Source organism: Schistocerca nitens, chromosome 3 (assembly GCF_023898315.1).
Source record: "Schistocerca nitens isolate TAMUIC-IGC-003100 chromosome 3, iqSchNite1.1, whole genome shotgun sequence".
Taxonomy (NCBI): domain Eukaryota; kingdom Metazoa; phylum Arthropoda; class Insecta; order Orthoptera; family Acrididae; genus Schistocerca; species Schistocerca nitens.
The window spans coordinates 192,947,198-192,970,378 of record NC_064616.1 but is presented as its reverse complement, the minus strand read 5'-3'; the positions used below and the strand labels follow the sequence as shown (position 1 = coordinate 192,970,378).

The 23,181-nt window shown below is 43.2% G+C and overlaps 1 protein-coding gene across 1 annotated transcript in view; it reads left to right on the top strand.

The window, feature by feature from the left end:
- Positions 1–23,181, top strand: part of LOC126248137 (rapamycin-insensitive companion of mTOR) — a 275,241-nt gene that overhangs the window by 78,152 nt on the left and 173,908 nt on the right. Inside the window, exon 8 of the mRNA XM_049948829.1 lies at positions 13,919–14,097. Coding sequence (XP_049804786.1) covers positions 13,919–14,097 — 179 coding nt within the window. The remainder of the gene's footprint in view (positions 1–13,918; positions 14,098–23,181) is intronic.

Genomic DNA, 23,181 nt, shown 5'->3' with positions numbered 1-23,181 from the left:
TGAGGCTCAGATTAATTATAGTGTACCGAGGCATTTCACACAATCCACAATCCTCTTAGTTATTTTTAATTCTCAGAGAAAGGTCAGCTTCCCATCTTGTGGAAAAGTGTCATATTAAGACATCTCCTGAATCCTGCCGAAGACTGGAGTTGTTGAGGTGATACTGTCATCATTTGTTTTGTTGGAAAGATAGTGGATTAAATTATGAACTTCATATGGCTGTCGAATCCAGAAAATTCGTAGTTGACTTCATAGTGGATCAGCAGATATCACTCCATCCACAACAACCTGACTGGTGGAGGCAGATGTACAGCAGGCTTCCTTAAGCAGGCAACACAAAATATATTTGTGTTGTCTTAGAAGACAATTACTGGAGTTGATCTCCTTGACATTGGGCTGCGACACACATGTTGATGGAACATGAACCTCTGACCTCAATTCTCTTAAGGTAGGTTTTAGTGTGCGATCATCATGGTTTGAAGTCTAGTTATGTGCTCCTTATTCATGGAAGAGTTGTCAGTTCCCTGGTATTCTTCCAGCCATGACACTATTACAGAAGCTTGCAGTTGCAAGATTGGTGGACTGAGTGGGAAAACTAGACATCTGTGTATGTTTAGTTTATCATCTCACGCATTACTGTTTTTTTTCCATAATGGAGAATGAGGTATACAGCCTAGAAACATTGCTAAATAAAACTGTTTTTGATCAAAAGCTTATGCAGTTGTAACATCTGAAGATCTTAAAATCTTAGTCTTTCTGTGCACTTATTGTAAATTGTATTACCTAAGCAGACAACTCATTTTGTTTGCAATATCACCTCCTTGGCATTCAGTAAGCTACATGTGCCCACTGGATTGTGCCAAATGGTAAATACCTTGGGAAGCTCCGAGTTCGTTGGTTGTGTATGAGTTTGATGAACACAGGCTTCCTGAGCTGGGCCCTCAGTTGTATAAGGGTTATCCAGGCAGGTGGAGCTCTATCTGGGTGGATTTTTGTATCCCTGGTTGCTTCGTGGGAACACCATTGTGAATCCCATACACAACACCATATTCCCAATGAGATGGGTGTACCATCTGGGAGTATTCACATCCACTCAGCAAAAAGACTGCAGCAGGCTAGTCATCCTGTTAGTCTGATTAAAATTAGTAAATGAACACAATAAGTAATGAATCAAAATGTGTTTCTGGTTATAAAGAGGAAAGGGGGGGGGGGGAAATTTAAGTCTCCCATTTTCATATTCACACAGGTGTAGAGGGGACCTGCAGGTATCTTAATAATGACTAAAATATTGTGAAATTGTTCCTTGTGGGTTGAAAGTAACAGGGTAAAGCAGATGGAGCTTTGGTGAATTTGAGATAGTTGTTGATATTCACAACTCCCTCATCTTAAGCAAGGAAATGGTCATGTGCTGCAATATAATGGAAATGAATATCTCTGAACTTAACAAGAATGGGTGTCAAAGGGAGCAGTTGACATGTTACAAAGAATATGAAGAAATAATGGAGAGATACAGAATAGACCATCAGCTCTCTGTCACTACCTGAGTACGTCACGGCATTGTTCCTCTGACTTGGGTCAAACCTTATATACCTAAAACTATTATGTGATACAAACGACAGCAATTTGACCACATAACATTGAGTTGCAGACGTGAAGAAACTGGCAGAAAATGTGTAAAAGTAGCCCATGAACCTTGGACTGATTGCCCATATCCCACTGTATCATCAACCGCTGTGGGAACGATGCAGTCTGGAGCCAAGACTGCCCAATATTTCAAGATAAGAATAATTTTAATTTCTTTTAATTAATGTTGTTGTAATTGAGGTAAAATCTTAGTTCAGAATCTTCATGTGAAGTACAATGGTTTGTTGATAGATGGTCAATATGAATGTGAGAGGAAGATACAACTTCAAGTATCAGAATTACAACTTTTAAAGATGGTTTATAAACAGCAATTGAATAAAATGATGCTTAATAAAGATTTCAGTTTGAAATAAAAATGGAAAGAAGAGGAAAATTAAATCTTCAGTGCACTTTGTACACTGATGATCTAAAAAATTATGATCACCTGCTTAATAGCATGTAGGTTCACTTTTTGGAATGAAGTACAGCAGTAGTTCTTTGTGGCATAACTAAGTCATTGGTAGATTCCCAGAGCATGGAGCTAGTGCTCAATATCATTCCACATGTTTTCCACTGGGTTCAGATCAGGCAAATTTGGTGACCAACACAACAATGTGAGTTCACTGTCATGTTCCTCAAAGCACTGGTGCACGATTCTGGCCTTCCTGTTAGAAGTTGTCATCACTGTTAGGGGAAACATCAAGGATGAAAGCATGTGGGTGGTCCACAGTAATGTTCACAGTCCGCAGCCATCATGGTGCCTTTGATTACTACCTTCAGGTCCCATGGTAGCCCAGGTAAATATCCTGCATATCATAATATTGCCCCCAATGGTCTGCCTCCATGCAACTGTGCATGTTTCCAACTGCTGTGCACCCAGTTGTGGCGTATCAGGACATGGCCATTGACCTGGTGTAACAAGAATTGTGATTCATTTGATCAAGAAACACACTTCCATTAATCCACGGTCCAATTTCTGTGATCTCGTGCTCACTGCTGCTGTAATTGACAGTGTCATTGAGTCAACATTCGAACATGTATGGGTCATCTGCTGCAGAGCCCCATGTTTGACAGTGTGCACCAAATGATGTGATCCAAAACACTTGTGATTCTTCCAACATTGTATTCTGTCATCATATAATCACCTGTCCTGCTTGACAGAGCAGCCAAATCTGCAATCTCAATCTTCTGTAATGAGGCATAGACGTCCAACACTCCCTCCCCCCTCACCCCCCCCACCTGCGTCCATCCCCCCCCCCCCCCCCCGCCCTCCCTCCCCTGTTGTTGCTTTGGAGGTTAGAATAGACCCTAAGTAGTCCTGCCAGTCGTAAGAGGCAGGGGCAACTGAAAGGAGTTTCATATGTTTTGGCCTTTATGTGATGGTCCCCTGTCGGGTTTGACCTCGATCTTTCTAAATTTTCCCAAAGAGTGAGCCAATTGGGGAAGGGCACCTTACATGGTGTATCGTGTCCATTGTGCAGCGAGATCTTTAGCCCACATTCTCGTTGTCGCATTGCAGTCCCACTCATTCTCCATCTTCTCCAGATCTTGGGTGAAGACAGCTTCCTGGTTGCGTTTTCCACCATGCACTATGCAGTGTCGCTTTCTTCACCGATGATGACCGTGAACTTCTTTGCACCTCATATCCAGCACGTTAGCCAGTCCGTTGTGGTGGGGCTGCCATGTACCCTGTTGGTTATAGCCCCCTGACCACATAGGGATCGCTCTGCTGATGCTTGCGCCATTAACTCCCCACATCAGCCAAAGAGTAGATGCCAGTCACACTGGGGCATTGGGACTCCCAGCAATTGCCATCCTGTCATGTGGTCTTTGCTGTGGCGGGGTGGCACCCCTGGTCAGAATGGGTGGCATCAGGGCGGATGAGATGCGATGAAGCATAGTACATCATCTCTTGCTGGTGGTCAAACACCAGCAGTCTCTAAGCTTTCACGGGCTCAATTCAACGCACAGGAGTTCGACCCCAAATTGTTCCCCTCCCTGGTCACACCACGGGAGGAACGTCAGGCTAAGGATGGCAGCGGCTCTTATTCACCCCAGTACCTTGTATGTTCAAGAGCTGATGGGGAATCTTTCATGACGATGAAGCCTCAGTTTTTTGTAGAGCACTTAAAGGACAAGTTTGGGGAGGTGGAGGGATTGTCCAAATTGAGATCTGGGTCAGTCTTGATCAAAACAGCATCCTCTGCCAAGTCACGGGCGTTACTCGCTTGTGACAAGCTGGGGGATGTTTCTGTAACCATTACACCCCATAAGAGCTTAAATATGGTCCATATTTCACAGGGACCTTCTTTTGCAGTCTGATGATGAGCTGCGCGCCAATTTGAGCAGCGAGGTGCACATTTCGTTCGGCATGTCCTCTGGGGTCCGAGGGATAATCAGGTTGCCACTGGTGTCTTAATCTTGGCCTTCGAGGGTGATACATTACCCGAGAAGGACAAGGTGATGCTCTACCGCTGTGACGTGAAGCCCTATATCCCTCCCCCAATACGATGCTTTAAATGCTGGAAGTTCTGCCATATGTCTTCCCGCTGTACTTCCAGCACCACATGTCAAGATTGCGGGTGCCCATCACATCCCAATACTCCATGTGACCCCCGTCCCATCTGTGTCAACTGCAGAGAGCACCATTTGTCTTGTTCGCCAGATTTCAGGAGTCTCCAGAAAGAAAGGAAAATCATGGAGTACAAGACCCTGGACCGACTGACCTACACTGAGGCTAAGAGGAAATTTGAACACCTACATTCTGTACGTCTGACATCGTTTTACTCCGCCACTACAACAGTTCTAGCCCCATCAGCTCCGCCACCTCTCAGTCACATCTCAGAGCCAGTAAACTACACCTGCCCCCTTTATGGTGGGGGGCACTCCCTCCCTGTTGCTCCTGCACCACCTACTTCGGGAGCAACACCCCCCCACCCCCTCCCCAACCATTGGGGATATCAGTCCCCACTTCTGAGCCGGAGAAGCGTAAGTCTTCTTCGGCTCCTCTTGCTAGGAAGGGGTCTCTTTGGGTCACTCCCTTCCCAAGTTTCTGCTAGTCGGAAAGATGACACCCACCAATGGCTGAAGAGCCCAAAGCTGCTGGTTGTAGGGCTTCACACTCATCCTCAGTCCCGGAGACTGAATCAGTGAAGTCCTCCCAGCCAGGGAAACCCTAGGAGCAGTGAGAGAAATCCAAAGCACGCACACCACTGCTACCTACAAGCTCTGTGTCTTAGGATGTGCACACTGGACTCGTATTCGGAAGGATGACGGTTCAATCCCGTCTCCAGCCATCCTGATTTAGGTTTTCCGTGATTTCCCTAAATCGTTTCAGGCAAATGCCGGGATGGTTCCTTTGAAAGGGCATGGCCGATTTCCTTCCCAATCCTTCCCTAACCCGAGCTTGCGCTCCGTCTCTAATGACCTCGTTGTCGACGGGACGTTAAACACTAACCACCACCAACATCTTAGGATGTGATGGAGATTCTGGCGTCTGCTGAGGACCTAGATCTCACCAGACCCTCGGACACAATGGATATAGACTGTTTAGGCAATAATTCGGTGGCAGCAGGTGACCCTGAGGCGTAAACTGCCTCATTGGATGTTCCATGCCTTCCCAGTCTCACGATGACGTCATCCTCGAGTGGAATTGTGGCTGTTTTTTCCACCACCTGGCTGAGCTACGGCAACTGTTAAGCTTTACACCTGCTTTCTGCATTGCCCTCCAGGAAACCTGGTTCATGGCAGTGTGGACCCCTGCCCTCCGCGGCTATAGGGGTATTACAGGAACCGTAGCGAATATAATAGAGTGTCAGGTGAAATTTGTGTCTATGTCCTGAACTCCATATGCAGTGAACCTGTGCCCCTTCAAACTCCTCTTGAAGCTGTGGCTGTCAGGATGACGACGACACAGGAAATAACTGCCTGCAAAGTATATCTTCCTTCAGATGGTGCAGTACCCCTGAATGCATTGGCTGCACGGGTTGATCAACTCCGTAAACCTTTCCTACTTTTGGGAGATTTTAACACTCATAACCCCTTGGGTTCACCATGCTTACTGGTCACGTCAGAGATGTCAAAACTTTCCTGTCTCAGTTCAACCTCTGCCTCTTAAATTCAGGGGCCCCCACACATTTGTGTGGCCATTGATTCATCCCTCTGCAGCCCAGGACTTCTCCCATCCATCCACTGGAGGGCACATGACAACTTGTGTGGTAGTGACCACTTTCCCATCTTCCTGTCACTCACCTAGCACCATTCCCCTGGACGTATACCAAGATGGGCTTTAAACAAGGCAGACTAGGAAGCTTTCACCTCTTCTGTCACCGTTGAATCTCACTCACATGGTAAAATTGATGTGATGGTTGAGCAGGTGACTACAACAATGGTTTCTGTGGCAGAAAACGCGATCTCTCGCTCTTTAGGGTGCCCCCGGCGAAAGACAGTCCCTTGGCAGTCGCTGAAGTAATTAAGGAGCTTTGGCGAGCTCTACAGTGGCATAAGCGGCACCCTTCCCTGGAGCACCTCATAGCCTTTAAATGGCTCCATGCCTGCATTTGCCAACGTATCGAACAACAGAAGCAGGAGTGTTGGGAGAGATATGTCTCGACCATTGGGAGCCATACGTCAACTTCCCAAGTTTGGGGTCTCGAACATTGGGAGCCATACGTCAACTTCCCAAGTTTGGGCAAAGATCAAACGTCTTTATGGGTACCAGACCCCAACAGGTGTTCCCAATGTTAGCATAAATGATTTGTTATCTACCGACGCAAATGCAATTGCCGAGCACTTTGCTGAGCACAATGCACAAGCCTCTGCTTCGGAGAATTACCCCCCAGCCTCTTGCACCCTCAAACAGCTGCTAGAAGGGAAAGTCCTCTCGTATGTTACATGGCACAGTGAATCCTATAATGCCCCATTTACAGAGTGGGATCTCCTCAGTGCCCTTGCACATTGCCCCGACACAGCTCCTGGGCCAGATCGGATCCACAGTCAGATGATTAAACATCTCTCATCCGACTACAAGTGACATCTCCTTGTCATCTTCAACTGGATCTGGTTCGATGGTATCTTTCCATTGCAGTGGCGCATCATACCGGTGCTCAAACCCAGTAAAAACCCGCTTGATGTGGATAGCTATTGGCCCATCAGTCTCACCAACGTTCTTTGTAAGCTGCTGGAATGTATGGTGTGTCGGCGATTGGGTTGGGTCCTGGAGTCACGTGGCCTACTGGCTCCATGTCAGGGCGGCTTCCGCCAGGGTCACTCTACCACTGATAATCTTGTGTCCCCCGAGTCTGCCATCTGAACAGCCTTTTCCAGATGGCAACACCTGGTTGCCGTCTTTTGCAACGACATATCCTTGCCACATTATATGGGTTGGGTCTGAGGCTCGCTCCCGATTTCTATCCAAAATTTCCTGTCGCTTTGCACTTTACATGTTCAAGTTGGTACCTCCCATAGTTCTCCCCCCCCCCCCCCCCCCCCCATATCCAGGAGAATGGGGTCCTGAAGGGTTCTGTATTGAGTGTATCTCTCTTTTTTAGTGCCCATTAACGGTCTAGCAGCAGCTGTAGGACTGTCTGTCTCACCTTCTCTGTGTGCATATGACTTGTGCATTTCGTACTGCTCCACTAGTACTGGTGTTGCTGAGCAGCACCTACAGGGAGCCATCCAGCAGGCATAGTCATGGGCTCTAGCCCACGGTTTCCAGTTATCGGTTGCAAAGTCGTGTGTTGTGCACTTTTTTTGGCATCGTACCGTTCATCCGGAACCAGAACTTTACCTTCATGATGATCCACTCACTGTAGTGGAGACGTATCGTTTCTTAGGACTGGTTTTTGACGCCCAATTGACTTACCTTCGTCAGCTTAAGCGGAAGTGCTGGCAGCACCTCAATGCCCTCCGCTGCCTGAGCAACACCAACTGGGGTGCAGATCGCTCTACACTGCTGCAGCTCTACAGAGCCCTTGTTCAATCCCGCCTTGACTATGGGAGTGTGATTTATGGTTCAGCGGTGCCCTCAGCGTTGCGTTTTCTCGACCCACTGCACCATTGTGAAGTTAGACTAGTGATGAGCTTTTAGGATGAGCCCGGTGACCAGCGTACTGGTGGAGGCTGGAGTCCCTCCATTGAAGATCAGATGTGCACAACTGCTTGCCAGTTATGTTGCACACATTCGTAGCTATCCTGAACATTCTAATTACCAGATTCTTTTCCCAACCATGGTGGTTCACCTCCCGCATAGGCGGCCTAGGTCAGGGCTTATGATTGCGGTGTGCGTCCGCTCCTTTCTGTTTGAATTGGAGTCTTTCCTTTTACCACCTCTTCTTGAGGTCCATTCGCGCACACCTCCATGGTGTAGCCCTACGCTGAAGCTTCAACTGGACCTTTTGCGTGGCCCGAAGGGCTTTGTTAACCCTGCGGCTCTCCTCTGACAGTTCCTCTCGATTCTTGAAATGTTTCACGGCTCTGAAGTGGTTTACACCGATGGCTCGACGGCTGATGGTCACATTGGCTTCACCTATGTTCACGGCGGCCATATCGAACAGCATTCCTTACCCGATGGCTACAGTGTATTCCTTGCAGAGCTGGTGGCCATATCTCGAGCACTTGACTACATCCGTTAATGCTCTGGCGAGTCGTTTCTCCTCTGTACTGACTCACTGAGCAGCTTACAAGATATCGACCAGTGCTGTCCCCGCCATCCTTTGGTAGCGACCATCCAGGAGTCCATCTATGCCCTGGAACGGTCCAGTCGTTCCTTGGTGTTTGAGTGGACCCCACGACACGTCAGAATCCCAGGCAATGAACATGCTGACAGGCTGGCCAAACAGGCTATGTGGAAACCGCTTCTGGGGTTTGCCCTCTCTGAAACTGACCTGCGTTCTGTCTTACACCACAAGGTTTTTTGGCTTTGGGAGGTAGAGTGGCATAACAGTACGCAGAATAAATTGCGTGCTGTTAAGGAGACTGCGAATGTGTCGAAGTCTTCCCTACGGGGTCTCTCTGGGAATCAGTTGTCCTTTGTCGACTCTGCATTGGCCGTATGTGGCTCATGCATGGTTATCTCTTCCGTCGCGAGGACCCACCTTAGTGTCGCTGTGGCTCCCAAATGACAGGTGCTGACCTCTTGCTGGACTGCTCACTTGTAGTCACTCTGCGGCGGGCTTTTAACTTCTCCAGCACCCTACCTTCGGTGTTGGGTGACAATGCCTCAACAGCAACTTTAGTTTTGTGTTTTATTTGTGAGGGTGGGTTTTATCATGTGATCTGAGTTTTAGTGCATGTTCTTTGTCCCTCTGTGTCCTCCACTCCAGTGCTTTTGGGATGGAAGTTTTAATGTGTTGCATCATGGCTGGCTTCTCCTTTTTATTCTCGTGATCGGTCAGCCTGCTGTAATCTGCTTTCTTGTTTTACTCTCTTCTGTTTCTTACGTCTCTGTTGCTTTCTTGCCCTCTTTTGTTCCTTTTAGTGTTCATTGCCTTTCCTTTGTTCTTCTTGGTTTTTCCTTCTTTACAGTATTGCGCTGTGCCTGTCTTTTGTTTTATTCTACCCCTTGTTTTATAGGAACAAGGGACCAATGACCATGCAGTTTGGTCCCTTACCCCTCACCCCCCCCCCCCCCCACCCCCTCTCTTAAACAAACCAACCAACCAACATCCAACACCTTGTCACCTACTCCTGGTTTCACTGTCATTTAACCACTTTCGACCTTTCCAAGTGTTCTTGTGGTAGTTGACGTCCGGTTTACAGCATGTACATTGCTAGAATGATTTCCATTCATCCTTGCTCTGCTTATTTAGTTTTCTTACTGTGTCACATGCCTGTAAAGCCACAAGGCAGCATTCAGCTTCATGGTGGGCAGTGGTCATGTCCTTGTACAACACAGGACACCAACCTATGTGAAGACACTCAGAAAATGACTGAAAATACCATACTCAGATGGAATTTCCAGTGAAATTTGGTGTATGTTGATGTTGTGTTGGTTGGCAGATTGGTTTAAGTAGTTTTTCAGTATTTTTTCCCTAATATATTGTCCACCCACACAGCAAGGGCCTATAAATTACAAAGATAGGTAACCCGAAATTGGTCTTAAACACATTCTGCTTGGTGACATTCCCAGCTCTCCATAGCTGAAAAAGAACTGTTACTTGATAATGCTAACTTATTAACTGTCAATTTATTTGTATTCTTTCCCCAATACCTGGCAGAATTCAGATTCGAAATCTTTTTCAAAACTACAGTTTTTTGTCTGTATTACACACTGGCCAGACTAGTCAGAGTTTTGACCACATGGAAATGGAAAGTCTAATGCTTCACTTACCACTTAGACTTTGATTATTTATGGTGCACACAAACTCCTGAAGTACATCTGTATTCTCTCTCGGGATAACTTTGATTTGATTTGATTTAACCAGCAAGACAAAACAACATCGGCCTTAGCCCGCTGTAGCCCACACCAAAACTAAGTTGTAATAATTTAACAGTTTACCGTATGCAGCCATCCTAGGCCAGCACTCACAGTTGCAACTACCATCTCAAGTGAATGCATCATGAGGTTGGAACTGACTGACTGAATACCGACTGCAGACTAACTGAAACTGACCCCAAATTAAACACTTGACTGAATACCGATTGCAGACTAACTGACACTGACCCCAAATGGAACACTTGGTTCTTGATTGCCGGCAGATGCAACTCTGAGCATGAAAAGCACTGACTCGCAACATTAAATTTCCAGTAACTCTCCCAGGTGGGGTTATATCTGCTTCCTGTTTTTCTTACAATAAATAAATGTTTTAAGAGTGTTCTGTTTAAATTTTGATTCTGTTTTCCAATAAACACTGCTAGTACAATTTTTTAAATATATTGTGAGTATTGAACTCCGCTTTCTGTCACCACTGTACCACTTAGTAACACATTGCTTCACTTAAAATTTGGTACATCTTTACCATTTTATAGCCAGAGTATAGTGCTTCTGACTTCTGAGTTATATCAATAAGGGTAAGATAGATGCCGCGTACAGAAAAATTAGAGAGATCTTTGGAGAAAAGAGAACCATATGTATGAATATCAAGAGCTCAGATGGAAAACCAGTCCTAAGCAAAGAAGGGAAACTGAAGGGAATTAGTAGTATGTAGAGGGTCTACACAAGGCAGATGTACTTGAGGGCAGTATTATGGAAATGGAAGAGGACATAGATAAATATGAGATGGGAGATACGATACTGCGTGAAGAATTTGACAGAGCACTGAAAGACCTAAGCTGAAACAAGGCTTCAGGAATAGATAACATTCAATTAGAACTACTGATAGCATTGGAGAGTCAGCCATGACAGAACTCTTCCATCTAGTGAGCAAGATGTATGAGACAGGTGAAATACCCTCAAACTTCAAGAAGAATATAATAATTACAATTCCAAAGAAAACAGGTGCTGATAGGTGTGAAAATTATCGAACTATCAGTTGAAGAAGTCAAGGTTGCAAAATACTAACACACATTCTTTACAGACAAATGGAAAAACTAGTAGAAGCTGACTTCGTGGAAGATCAGTTTGGATTCCGGAGAAATGTAGGAACACATGAGGCAATACTAACCCTACACCTTCTCATAGAAGATAGTTTAAGGAAAGGCAAACCTATGTTTATAGCATGCATAGACTTAGAGAAAGCTTTTGACAATGTTGACTGGAATACTTTCTTTCCAGTTCTAAAGGTGGCAGGGGTAAAATACAGGGAGCGAAGGGCTATTTACAATTTGTACAGAAATCAGAAGGCAGTTATAAGAGGTTAGGGGTAAGAAAGGGAAGCATTGGTTGAGAAGAGAGTGAGACAGGGTTGTAGCTTATCCCTCATGTTATTCAATCTGTATAATGAGCAAGCAGTGAAGGAAACAAAAGAAAAATTCAGGAAACAAAAGAAAAATTTGGGGTAGGAATCCATGGAGAAGAAATAAAAACTTTGAGGTTTGCTGATGACATTGTAATGATGTCAGACACAGCAAAGGACTTGGAAGAGCAGTTGAACAGAAAGAACAGTGTCTTGAAAGGTGGATATAAGATGAACACCAACAAAAGCAAAACAAGGATAATGGAATGTCGTTGAATTAAATCAGGTGATGCTGAGGGAACTGGATTAGGAAATGAGACAGATGAGCTTTGCTATTTGGGCAGCAAAATAACTGATGATGGCCAAAGAAGAGAGGAGATGTAAAATGTAGACTGACTATGGCAAGAAAATTGTTTCTGAAGGAGAGGAATGTGTTAACATCGAGTATTGATTTAGGTGTCAGGAAGTCTTTTCAGAAAGTATTTTTCTGGAGTGTAGTCATGTATGGAAGTGAAACATGGACAATAAACTGTTTAGACAAGAAGACAATACAGGCTTTTGAAATGTGGTGTTACAGAAGAATACTGAAGATTAGATGGGTAGATTACATAGCTAATGAGGAGGTACTGGATAGAATTGGGTAGAAGAGGAATTTGTGGCACAATGTAACTAGTAGAAGGGATTGGTTGGTAGGACATATTCTGAGGCATCAGGGGATCACCAGTTTAGTACTAGAGGGAAGTGTGGAGGGTAAAAATTGTAGAGGGAGACCAAGAGATGAAGACAGTAAACAGATTGAGAAGGATGTAGGTTGCAGTAGTTACTCGGAGATGAAGAGGCTTGCACAGGTTAGAGTAGCATGGAGAGCTGCAGCAAACCAGTCCTGGACACAAGACGGCAACAGCAACAACAACAACAACAACAACATGTAATGGTAGATAATTTGTTAAATTTTACTATATTATAGGCCAAAACTTACAGTTACGTGAAGAACCTTGAAAACTGGTGAAGGTAACACTGCAGAAACTTCCATAATATGGTTTTGTACCCAACCACATGTACTATTAAGATCTCAGCTTTATAGCTACAAATCTCAGCATATGTATTATTTTTGTAAAGCATCAATACTTCTGAAAATTATTGATTGGATAAATTTCAAACTCTGGGTTAATTACCTTTACATGTTTCTGAACCATTTTTGTAAGAATCTGCACGATTACACATTTTCAGAATTTTTATTATGATGTTAAGCAGTCATATGGAGACAATCACGGACTGGCAGTGCATGTCCTTAGCTCAGCTCCCAGTGCTACCTGGCACATATCGCTAGCTATACAACACACTTGCTTCTCCACATCTGATTTTCAGCTAGAATAGTCGGGTTGAGTGGATACTTTAACCCTCGAGTGGGCACGCGGTTTTTCTTAAGATAGGCAGGTGCGCATCGACTTTGTACACATGTAAAGAATAGCTGTCTTTATGTTACCAAGGTAAATTTGTATGAGCAGAATCACAGTTTAATCTTAGCTGAATTAAACAATGATGACATAAACTTACACAGTATGAGCTAATGCACTGTTTATTTAAACAACAATGAAATAAACTTTCATTGTATCACTTTGTTGCCACAGGCAGATGTCACTCCACAGCAATGGCCCACTCGAAGCAGCACAGTTGTATCTGATACCAACAAACTGCTTATTCAATTACTAATTGTCTCATAGATAACTGCCTCATTGTAGGAGTGTGCTGCTAGCTCATAGTCTGGGTCATGTTCTTGCAGCGATCATAAATTTTTCCTCACCTAGCTCACAGTTTGTTTTTTATTACTGCTGGTCACTTGGACGTATGGCAACACAATTTATCACAGTGTTAGCTGAAGCAATAATGAAGAAATATGTATGGGATCGCAGTTGTGAAACAACAGTAGAATGGTGCAAATTAATTTTATTTGTGGCTGACGCACCTTATACACAGGCATTCCCACTCAAGCACACGCTCCGTCTTCAGGCCACAAGTGGCCCATCGGGACCATCCGACCGCCATGTCATCCTTGGCTGAGGATGCGGATAGGAGGGGCGTGTGGTCAGCACACCGCTCTCCAGGTTGTTATGATGGTTTTCTTTGACCGGAGCCACTACAGTTCGGTCGAGTAGCACCTCAATTGGCATCATGAGGCTGAGTGCACCCCGAAAAATGGCAACAGCGCATGGCGGCCCGGATGGTCACCCATCCAAGTGCTGGCCAAGTCTGACACTGCTTAACTTCGGTGATTTGATGGGAAGCGGTGTATCCACTGCGGCAAGGCTTGTTGCCTCACTCCCACTCAAGGGTTAAATTATTTGGGTTCTTTATTAGTGATATAATACAAATATTATTTTGGAGTATTCTGTGGTGTGTACGTTCGAAATTGTAATGTTGTTGATTTTAATGGGACTGATTATACTTTTCCTTTCCTGCAGAAAGCAGTATTGGAACTTTTGTATGACCTGATTGATCTTCCTCACCCTGAATGGACCGATGAATTCAGTGTAGCCTTGGAAGCTGTGGATCCAGCAAGGCCACAAAGTGGTTGGAAGTTATCTGAAGGCTTTGTTGCTGCTGAAGGAAGAGCTGTGTTACCACATCTATCAAAAGTCAGGCAAGTTATTCTTATTATATTGTTGTAGCTGCAACTGGTTTGTCACACTGAAGGAGTTAAATGTGGGTACAGCATAAGCATTTTGGAAATATAAAAATTCTTATCAACTTCCAAAAAGCGGCTTCAACTGTATGTCACATGAATATTTAAAAAAATTGTTTAGACTTATCTAATCTCTTGCTTTCTTTCTGCTCTTCAGAGTAAAGTCGTGATTGATTATATGTAACATAAATTAAGTCAAGAAAATTAATCAGTTATGAGGCAAAATTGCTGACCATTACTTACGTTAAGGATGCAAAATGTAAAATGCCACCAATAGACACACATAAAAGTAAAAGCAAAAGGGATGCGATACCCAGCTTTCAGAACTAATAGTGCATTCAATGGAGAGGACAGTGGGACAAGTTGGGGAAGGTTAAAAAGAAAGGGAAGATCACTCAGATCCGACAATGAGAGAGACCCACCTGTAGTGAGGACAAGAGTAGAAAGCCTTGGGTTCAGTTGTCCACCATTGCTTATTTGACAAAATACGTGCTTGCAGAATGTCTAGACAGGTACGTGATATTATTGAAGGCTTTTATTGGAGAGTCCTCAGTGTCCCATTAATTAAGGGACCTGAAAATGTAGCACCTATTTGTTGCAAAATTAACATCTGTGTTTGGTAAAATTAGCATCTATTTTTTATTTATTTATTTTTTAAATTTTTATTTTTATTTTATTTTTTGTAAATGATTAGCCTCAAACCTGTTAGGATTGAGATACTTGTCTTTCAGCATAACAGGTTTACTTTTTGCGGAGTTACCTGCACATTTGCATGCAGCATGTCCTAATGTACACTGAAGAGCCAAATAAACTGGTACACCTACCTAATGTCATGTAGGGCCCCTCCCGAGCATGCAGAAGTGCCGCAACATGACATGGCGCGAACTCGTCTAATGTCTGAAATAGTGCTGGAGGGAACTGACACCATGAATCCTGCTGGGCTGACCATATATCTGATGATTATCAGTGATGACCTTTAAAGATACATAGCAAAGTGTCATGTCCAAAGCACTGTTCCTAACAAACACTTGTACAGTATTATGTGGTGCGATGTACTCATATAGCGTATCCAATGTTATGCGAGAACATTTTGTTGCATTTACTGATTCTAGCAATTTCACAACAGCAGGAAATGACTAGCATTCTTCTGCAGCTGACACTCCAAAAAGGACAACAAAAATACAGTGTCACATTCTGTCTGTGGTTTCATCTTACAGGATGTTTGTCTTTCTTGTAGCTACAGCATCAGTGGTTAATTTCTTGTAATCAAAGGAAATTTCTAGGAATGGAGGAAAATTATTATGTAACACACAAGATTCAGTAGCCACCAATCAATCATCACTGTTTCAATAGGGTATTTGACCGTTTCCTGGAAATTGTCTTAAATGATTAATTATGTCATTTTATGCCCCTAGCATGCTTTTATTCCTCTTGAATTATTTTATAAAAACATAAATCAAATTCAAATAATTCAAAAGCCCACTAAAATGCTCCATCTGAGTCACGTGACACATGTGACATCATTGGCTAGCTTGCTGCTCCTACTGTAATAATTCTAATTCACAGTGATGTCTTGTTTTGGAAAATGGGTTGCAAATGTTTTGTAGTACTGAACTATACAAATACATCTATAAAAACTCCTGGCACCACATTGACACACAAGTCACTAACTTAATTAGAAATGTGTTGCACTTTCAAGTTAGCATTAACTTATCTCCAAGATATGCTCTCCCATTGTTACAGTGAAGGATCGTGTTGTTCAACGAAATTAAACACCTAGTGGAAATTGCTTTTCCATCTACACCTCAATTATTCAGTGGCTCAGTTGTTAGAACGATGGACCATCAAATTTAATAAGATGATGTCCATAGTTTGCTGGTTTGAATCTAACCTGAAAGAATATTTTAATTTATGTGCAAAACGACTCTACAGTCATCTCATTTAAAAACCAAATCATAATTACAAAACTTTATCACACTGATCAGAAACAGAATATTATTGTGTTTTCCTTGGTGTCTACATGTGCTTATATTTGCAAATGCTGTTCATATTTGCAATTGCTGTTCACACATGTCACATTCAGAAAGATATTTTCTAGTTAATGTGACAACACACTTTTTACTTTATTAGAAATAATGTTCTTGTCTTTGTACTGTTCAGCTAGGATCCTTACTATTTAAAATTTTGCAGTTACATCATGTCACATAAAGGTGAAGTAAGTCTGCTTCAGATGCTAATGTTAGTTTACGCTTACAAACATCATGGCCTTTACATTTGTGTCACTTGCATGTTGTACATGCTTTGTATCTTTCCCTATAACCTCATCGTCCTACACCTCGTTGTACTTTGGCGTATGGTGATGTCTTCACTACTAGCAATGCTTTCCAAAAAAGTGAATTGTTTGTTCACGAAGTAAATTCATTTATCCTCTGTTGTCCATTTCTCAGACTAAGACTAATGTGAAACTATATATAATACATCCCACAGTTGAAACAGCTGCTGCAATCCGTTCTTGCTAACATTATTTTCGTATTTTGTGTAACACTTTTAAAAATATATGACACTTACAGGATTCAAACGTGTGACCCCTTTATCTGCATTCAGATGCGCTGTCCGTTGTGCCACTGAATGCCTGCACAACACAGTAGTCTCTCTGTTGAGTGTTATTACAGAGGAAATCAGCAGTAACTTTTGCCAAGAATAATTTTATTGTGCTTTGGGTCGGAGCTCATAACAATCTAGTTGTTATATATATATATATATATATATATATATATATATATATATATATATATATATATAAAGAAAGATGATGAGACTTACCAAACAAAAGCGCTGGCAGGTCGATAGACACACAAACAAACACAAATATATACACAAAATTCAAGCTTTCGCAACAAACTGTTGCCTCATCAGGAAAGAGGGAAGGAGAGGGAAAGACGAAAGGATGTGGGTTTTAAGGGAGAGGGTAAGGAGTCATTCCAATCCCGGGAGCGGAAAGACTTACCTTAGGGGTAAGTCTAAGGTAAGTCTTTCCGCTCCCGGGATTGGAATGACTCCTTACCCTCTCCCTTAAAACCCACATCCTTTCGTCTTTCCCTCTCCTTCCCTCTTTCCTGATGAGGCAACAGTTTGTTGCGAAAGCTTGAATTTTGTGTATATATTTGTGTTTGTTTGTGTGTCTATCGACCTGCCAGCGCTTTTGTTTGGTAAGTCTCATCATCTTTCTTTACAGATATATTTTTTCCACGTGGAATGTTTCCCTCTGTTATATATATATATATATATATATATATATATATATATATATATATATATATATATATATATATATACCCATTTGCAAAAGTTCTAAAATTCTTTAGTTTTGAGCGATTTTAATGATGTTGCAGGGAGCAGCAAAACGAATGTCTATTACTGCTTACATCTCTGCTGTAAATGGGTGGAGCATAAGCGCGTCAACTTTCGCAAGGCTTCCACTATCAGTGTTCACAAAATTCCTTTCTGTTGTTGCTTAAATGTTGTAATTGCATTTTCCATCACCAAACAGCTAAACTGTTTGCAGAAAAAAATGTAAAAACGTCGTAACATCAGCTAATGCTCTTATAACACACGTATAGCTTTGTCATACTCCTAGTCTGCAATGTCACCAGAACATCAGCCAACAACAGAGCGTTTTCATTCACATAACCCGACCTCGATATTTAATAATTTTTTTTGTTTTAATTATGTAAAAATAACAAATATTTTGTGAGAATATTTAGCATAACTGCTATTTAAATGTTATAATCAATAAGAATAACAACAATCTGAACCATATTTTTAACATAAGAAAATAGCCTGTTCAGCTAGAAGTTACTTTGAGCTGCAAGGTTATTTTAGGTCTGATTTTTTACAATTTCATTTTATCCACAGTAAAACAAGCTTACAATGGTAAAAATTAATGGGTTCATTATATCCGACAGTCATGATTTTATTTAATTTGTGCGAGACATGTTATGCCAAATAATTCCAATCATCAGATGCTTTTTCTCTCTGTATTGTGATATCTTACTTGTGATGCTTGCTATGTATGACCTACTGCATAATTGTGGAGATTGTAATGTAGTGTGAACATGAAAATTTTACCATTACTGATGTATCTTGTCATATAGCTAGTGTCAATGTGAAAGTAACAATACTTGTAAAACATTGAAGTGAACTGTGTAAGTTATGAGTTGCATATGAGTTTCTGCATAAGAGAATATTCAAAATTTTGTTAGCACAGTTACTTTCCTATTGATCTGTATATATAGGACAACATACATCATCATTTTTGTGTGTTTACATTTCAGTGAAGTCACAGTTACACTGTAGCAACTTACACATGTCACATTAAACATCACACATAAAACCTCATAATATAGTAATAAATCACACTTCACAGTGTACCATTTAATTTTTGTATAGACTATGTCTTGTGTACATCAATTTGTCAAGAGTACAATTCGGCATTTTGTTGTGCACTATGAAACTAATTTCCATGGATGTGTGAGCACATGGAACAGGAAATCCATTTGTGGACGAGGTTTGGGGGTAGTGCCTGTTTGTGAAGGCCACCATGAGACATTCAGCACAAAAAAAGAAAAAGTCTAGTTTTGTGAGTAGGGCTTAAATAATAATTTTTTCATTAATGTTAACACTAATCATGTCTACATATCCTATAAATTGACTCGTTCCACATCATTTCGATAAAAGAATTGTTTAAATGATCTATGGAACATGTAACTAACTAACTAACTAACTAACTAACTAACTGTCTAACTTACTGGGTGAAGGAGTTGCCATCATCACAGATATGCCATCCATGGGTGGCCGGGCTAAATGGGAGAGATTTTCTGGTGTGGAATGGGTGACAGTTGTCAAAATAAAGATGCAGTTAGTGGGCTAGATATGGACAGAGGTGTGGATAAAGCCATCAGAGAAGGGGATGTTGATGTACAAGAAGGTGGCATATTGGGCTGAGGAGGACCAGATGAAGCAGATGGGAGAGGTGATGTTGAGGCTGTTGAGAGGAATGAGGCTAGGGAGTCTTGGCCCTTGGTCCAGATCATGACGGTATATTCAAACCAGGCAAGGGGGTTTGGTATTTTAGGAGGCCTGGAACGTTTCCTCTAGATGGCTCATAAAGAGATCGGTGTGGGATGGTGCCATGTGGTTGCTCATGGATGTGCCGAAAGTTGTTTTTATACCCTCCTCTCAAAGGAGAAGTTGTGTGTGACGATGTAATTGGTTAGATGTATAAGGAATGAGATAGTGGGGTTGGAGTTGGAGAAATGGTGAGAGAGATAGTGATGGCTCATTAAAGGATTCATCCATAAATTAGCAAAACTTTCATTCTTTTTTGTGCGCCTGTCGACAACTTAATGTCTCTACTATTCAGTGAGTGGCCACCCTTAATCCTAAATTATTCTGCCACAACTTTCCTTACCATATTTATATCTCCTAGTGGCTCCCTTCCATCTCAGATCTCAAGTCACCAGTTATTTGTTACTGTCCCACAATTCACATCTGCTTTGTCTCTCCCACATTGTCTGTCCATATCTTTCCCTTTGTTTTCCTTCTCAAGTTTGTTACATTCACACATCAGTGGCCCTGGCCAGTGTGGTTGTGAATGACTTTTGTGACAGCCAGAAGCACCAGTCATGACCACTTCAACTCTACTGCAAGCTGTTCTGTGAACCACCTGTCAATCGGATCTTAGTTAAACATTATCCAAGCAGCAAATTACTATGTTTCATCTCCAAATCAACCCACCCCTCGTAAAACATTGCTCCTGTCATGATTTTATGTCTGTTCTTCTTTCCCTCCCTTCTGCCCATTGTGTGCTGCAATAGCTAATGTGTAATGCGCAAACTAATTTCCTCATGTCGCAGAGCTATGCTACTGTCTTCAACGCCATTTCTTTCAACCTTTTCATTTACTGAAACTGTGCCTTGTTATCCATAGTTCCCTTTACAACGATCTAATTCTTTCATTTGTCTCTTTCCCGTGTCATCCACTCCTCCCTCCAGCTCCCCCCCCCCCCTCCTCCCTGACATCCCATCCTAAGTAAGTGGACTCCTGTGCCATATGTCTGCATCAGTTCAGAAAAGTTTCTCTATCCCTAGAATCCAGTGCCACATCCTGTTCCTTAAATGCTGCCTAAGCCATGGAATCCCTCCCCCCCCCCCCCCCCCCCTCTCAATGACCTAACCAAAAAAATTCCCTTCTCTTGGTTCCACCCCTTCCTTTCACAATGACCTCCAAATCTTCATATTTCACCAGCACCTCTCCCTCTCAAACCTGGTACTACAGAAACAAGTCTCTATGGCACAGGCTTCCCAGAACCTTCTGTGCTCCCTTCACAAGGAACTGTTACTGTGCAATCCCAACTTCCTACACTATATTTCCCAAATTGAAACCCTGCCCTTCAACCCATGGGACAGCACTTCAGACCCCACCTCCAATAATTATTAAATTTCTTGACATCCTGCACCCACCTCATGGCACCACTATCCATCAACACCTGTACTACCCCCAGTGAGCCCGCACATCAATCCCTCATAGTACCCAGACCCTGCCTTGCTGACATTTTCCACATCCTACACAATTCACTTCCTTTCATGAAGCCCAAAACACACTCAAAACACTGTTGTCAACGTATCCATCAGAAATTTCAATCCTAATGAAGTTTCAGTCCTATCTGAAGGTCTCACTTTTAGCCCCACACCCAAATTCCTCATGCTGGATTGGGTTGGGTTGTTTGGGGGAAGAGACCAAACAGCGAGGTCATTGGTCTCATTGGATTACGGAAGGACAGGGAAGGAAGTCGGCCGTGCGCTTTCAAAGGAACTAACCCAGCATTTGCCTGGAGCAATTTAGGAAAATCACATAAAACCTAAATCAGGATGGCCGGCCTCGTGATTGAACCATTGTCCTCCCGAATGCGAGTCCAGTGTGCTAACCACTGCGCCACCTCGCTCTGTAAACTATGCTGGTCTTGTCAAAGACCTACACTCCTCCTGATCCCTACAGTGGAAACACTTCTTTGGTACCAGTCCTTCCAACCAAAGCCTATCTCATCCCAACACTGAATCATGCCTCTCCCTGTTCGTACTACCATCCAACTGTAACACTCCCCCTCCTCCACCTAACCACCCCCCAATTCACCTTCCAGTAATTCCTTACCTCCAACTTGGCCTCGCCATCCTTCCGCAGGTCCCTTCCCAAGAAAACAAACATCTCAGCAGAAGAAAGAGCAACAATTTGCAACCTCAATAATGACCCTGATTTAATCATTCTTCCTGCAGGCAAAGGCCCCACTACTGTCACTAAGAATCACAGAGACTACATGGCAGAAGGCTTCTGCCTTCCGTCTAACAGTTCCACAAACAAGCTCTGGCATAGTCTTCCTATCTCAGAAGACTAACACAACTTCCAATCCCTACTCAGATCCTTAGTTTCGTCTCAGGATCTTTCCCCTGAATCTATCTCTCCCCTCACCTCAGTATTCCCCAGCTCACCATCCTTTGACATGCTTCTCAAAATTCATAAACCTGACAATCCTGGGCACCCCATCATAGCTGGTTACTCTACTCCTGCTGAAAGAATTTTGTCACTTGTCAACCAGCACCTCCAACCAATTACTTGTAGCCTATCCTCTCATATCAGATGTACAAACCCATTCCTCCACTGACTATTGACCATCCCCATCACATTACCAAGTGGATCCCTGCTTGTCACTTTAATGCTGTCTCACTGTAGACCAACATCTCTTGTTCCCATGGCCTTGATGCCATTGACCACTGTCCTGACCCAAACTCCACTACCTTATTCGTAATACATCTAACCAGTTTCATGCTCACACACAACTACTTACCCTTTGAGGGGAAGATATATAAACAAATCTGTGGCATGGCCATGGGCACCAATGCCAGTCTGCTTACGGGCCATCTAGAGGAAACCTTCCTAGCCTCCAAAGCCTCAAACTCATTGTCTGGTTCAGATTCATTGATGATATCTTCTTGATCTGAATGCAGGACAAAGACACCCTTCCTCATTCCTCCACAATCTTCTCAGCAATCTGCTTCAGCTGGTTCTCTTCAGCTCAACATGCTATCTTCCTGGATCTGCATCATGACAGCTGTCACCCGTTCCACAAAAAAAATTGTTCCAATTTAGCCTGGCCCCATGTGGATGACTTCTCTGGAGTGATGAGAATTCCATTGTGCAGTACACTGAAGGTCTAACAAGGCCTTCACAGACAGGCAGTACCCCCAAACCTAATCCACAAACAGTTTCCTTGCTCCATATCCTTACACCCTTCGAATCCTTCCACCACACTCAAGAACCAGCTGCAGTGGAGCACTCCACTCATCGCTACCTGATTCACCCACCAAGCCAGAACATCCTACTCAAGTCCTTTCACAGGCTTATTCTATCCTATGAGAGACAAGGCCACCTATGAAATCAGCCATGTCATATACCAGCTCTTCTGAAATTTCTGCGCAACATTATATGTGGGTATGACCACCAACCAGCTGTCCACCAGAATGAATGGCCACTGCCACACTGTGGCCAAGAGCAGAGATGACCACCCAATGGCAGAACACTGCTGAGCACAACATGTTTGAGTTGAATGGCTGATTCACAACCCATACCATCTGGATCCTTTTCCTCCAGCATCAGCTTTTCTGAGCTACACAGATAAGAGTTTTCCTTCCCCTGTCCTGTCCCTTCATCCCAATCCATGCCCCCACATCGTCGTCGTCATGCACTGCATGAGCTCATTGGCTCTAGTGCCCATGTGTCACATTCCTATCCTGTTGACTTGCTGCCACTCCCTCCCACATCTCTGTTCAACACATTTTCTCTCTCCCTCTGAGCCATCAACTACACTTCCCCAACCCCTCCTCTCACTTCCGATTCTTTCTCCTTCTATCCTCCCCACCCAAAAAAATCCCACTCACCCCAGTCTGCCTGCAAAACTGCAGTCCTGGCATTGGTGGTTCAACTGGCACA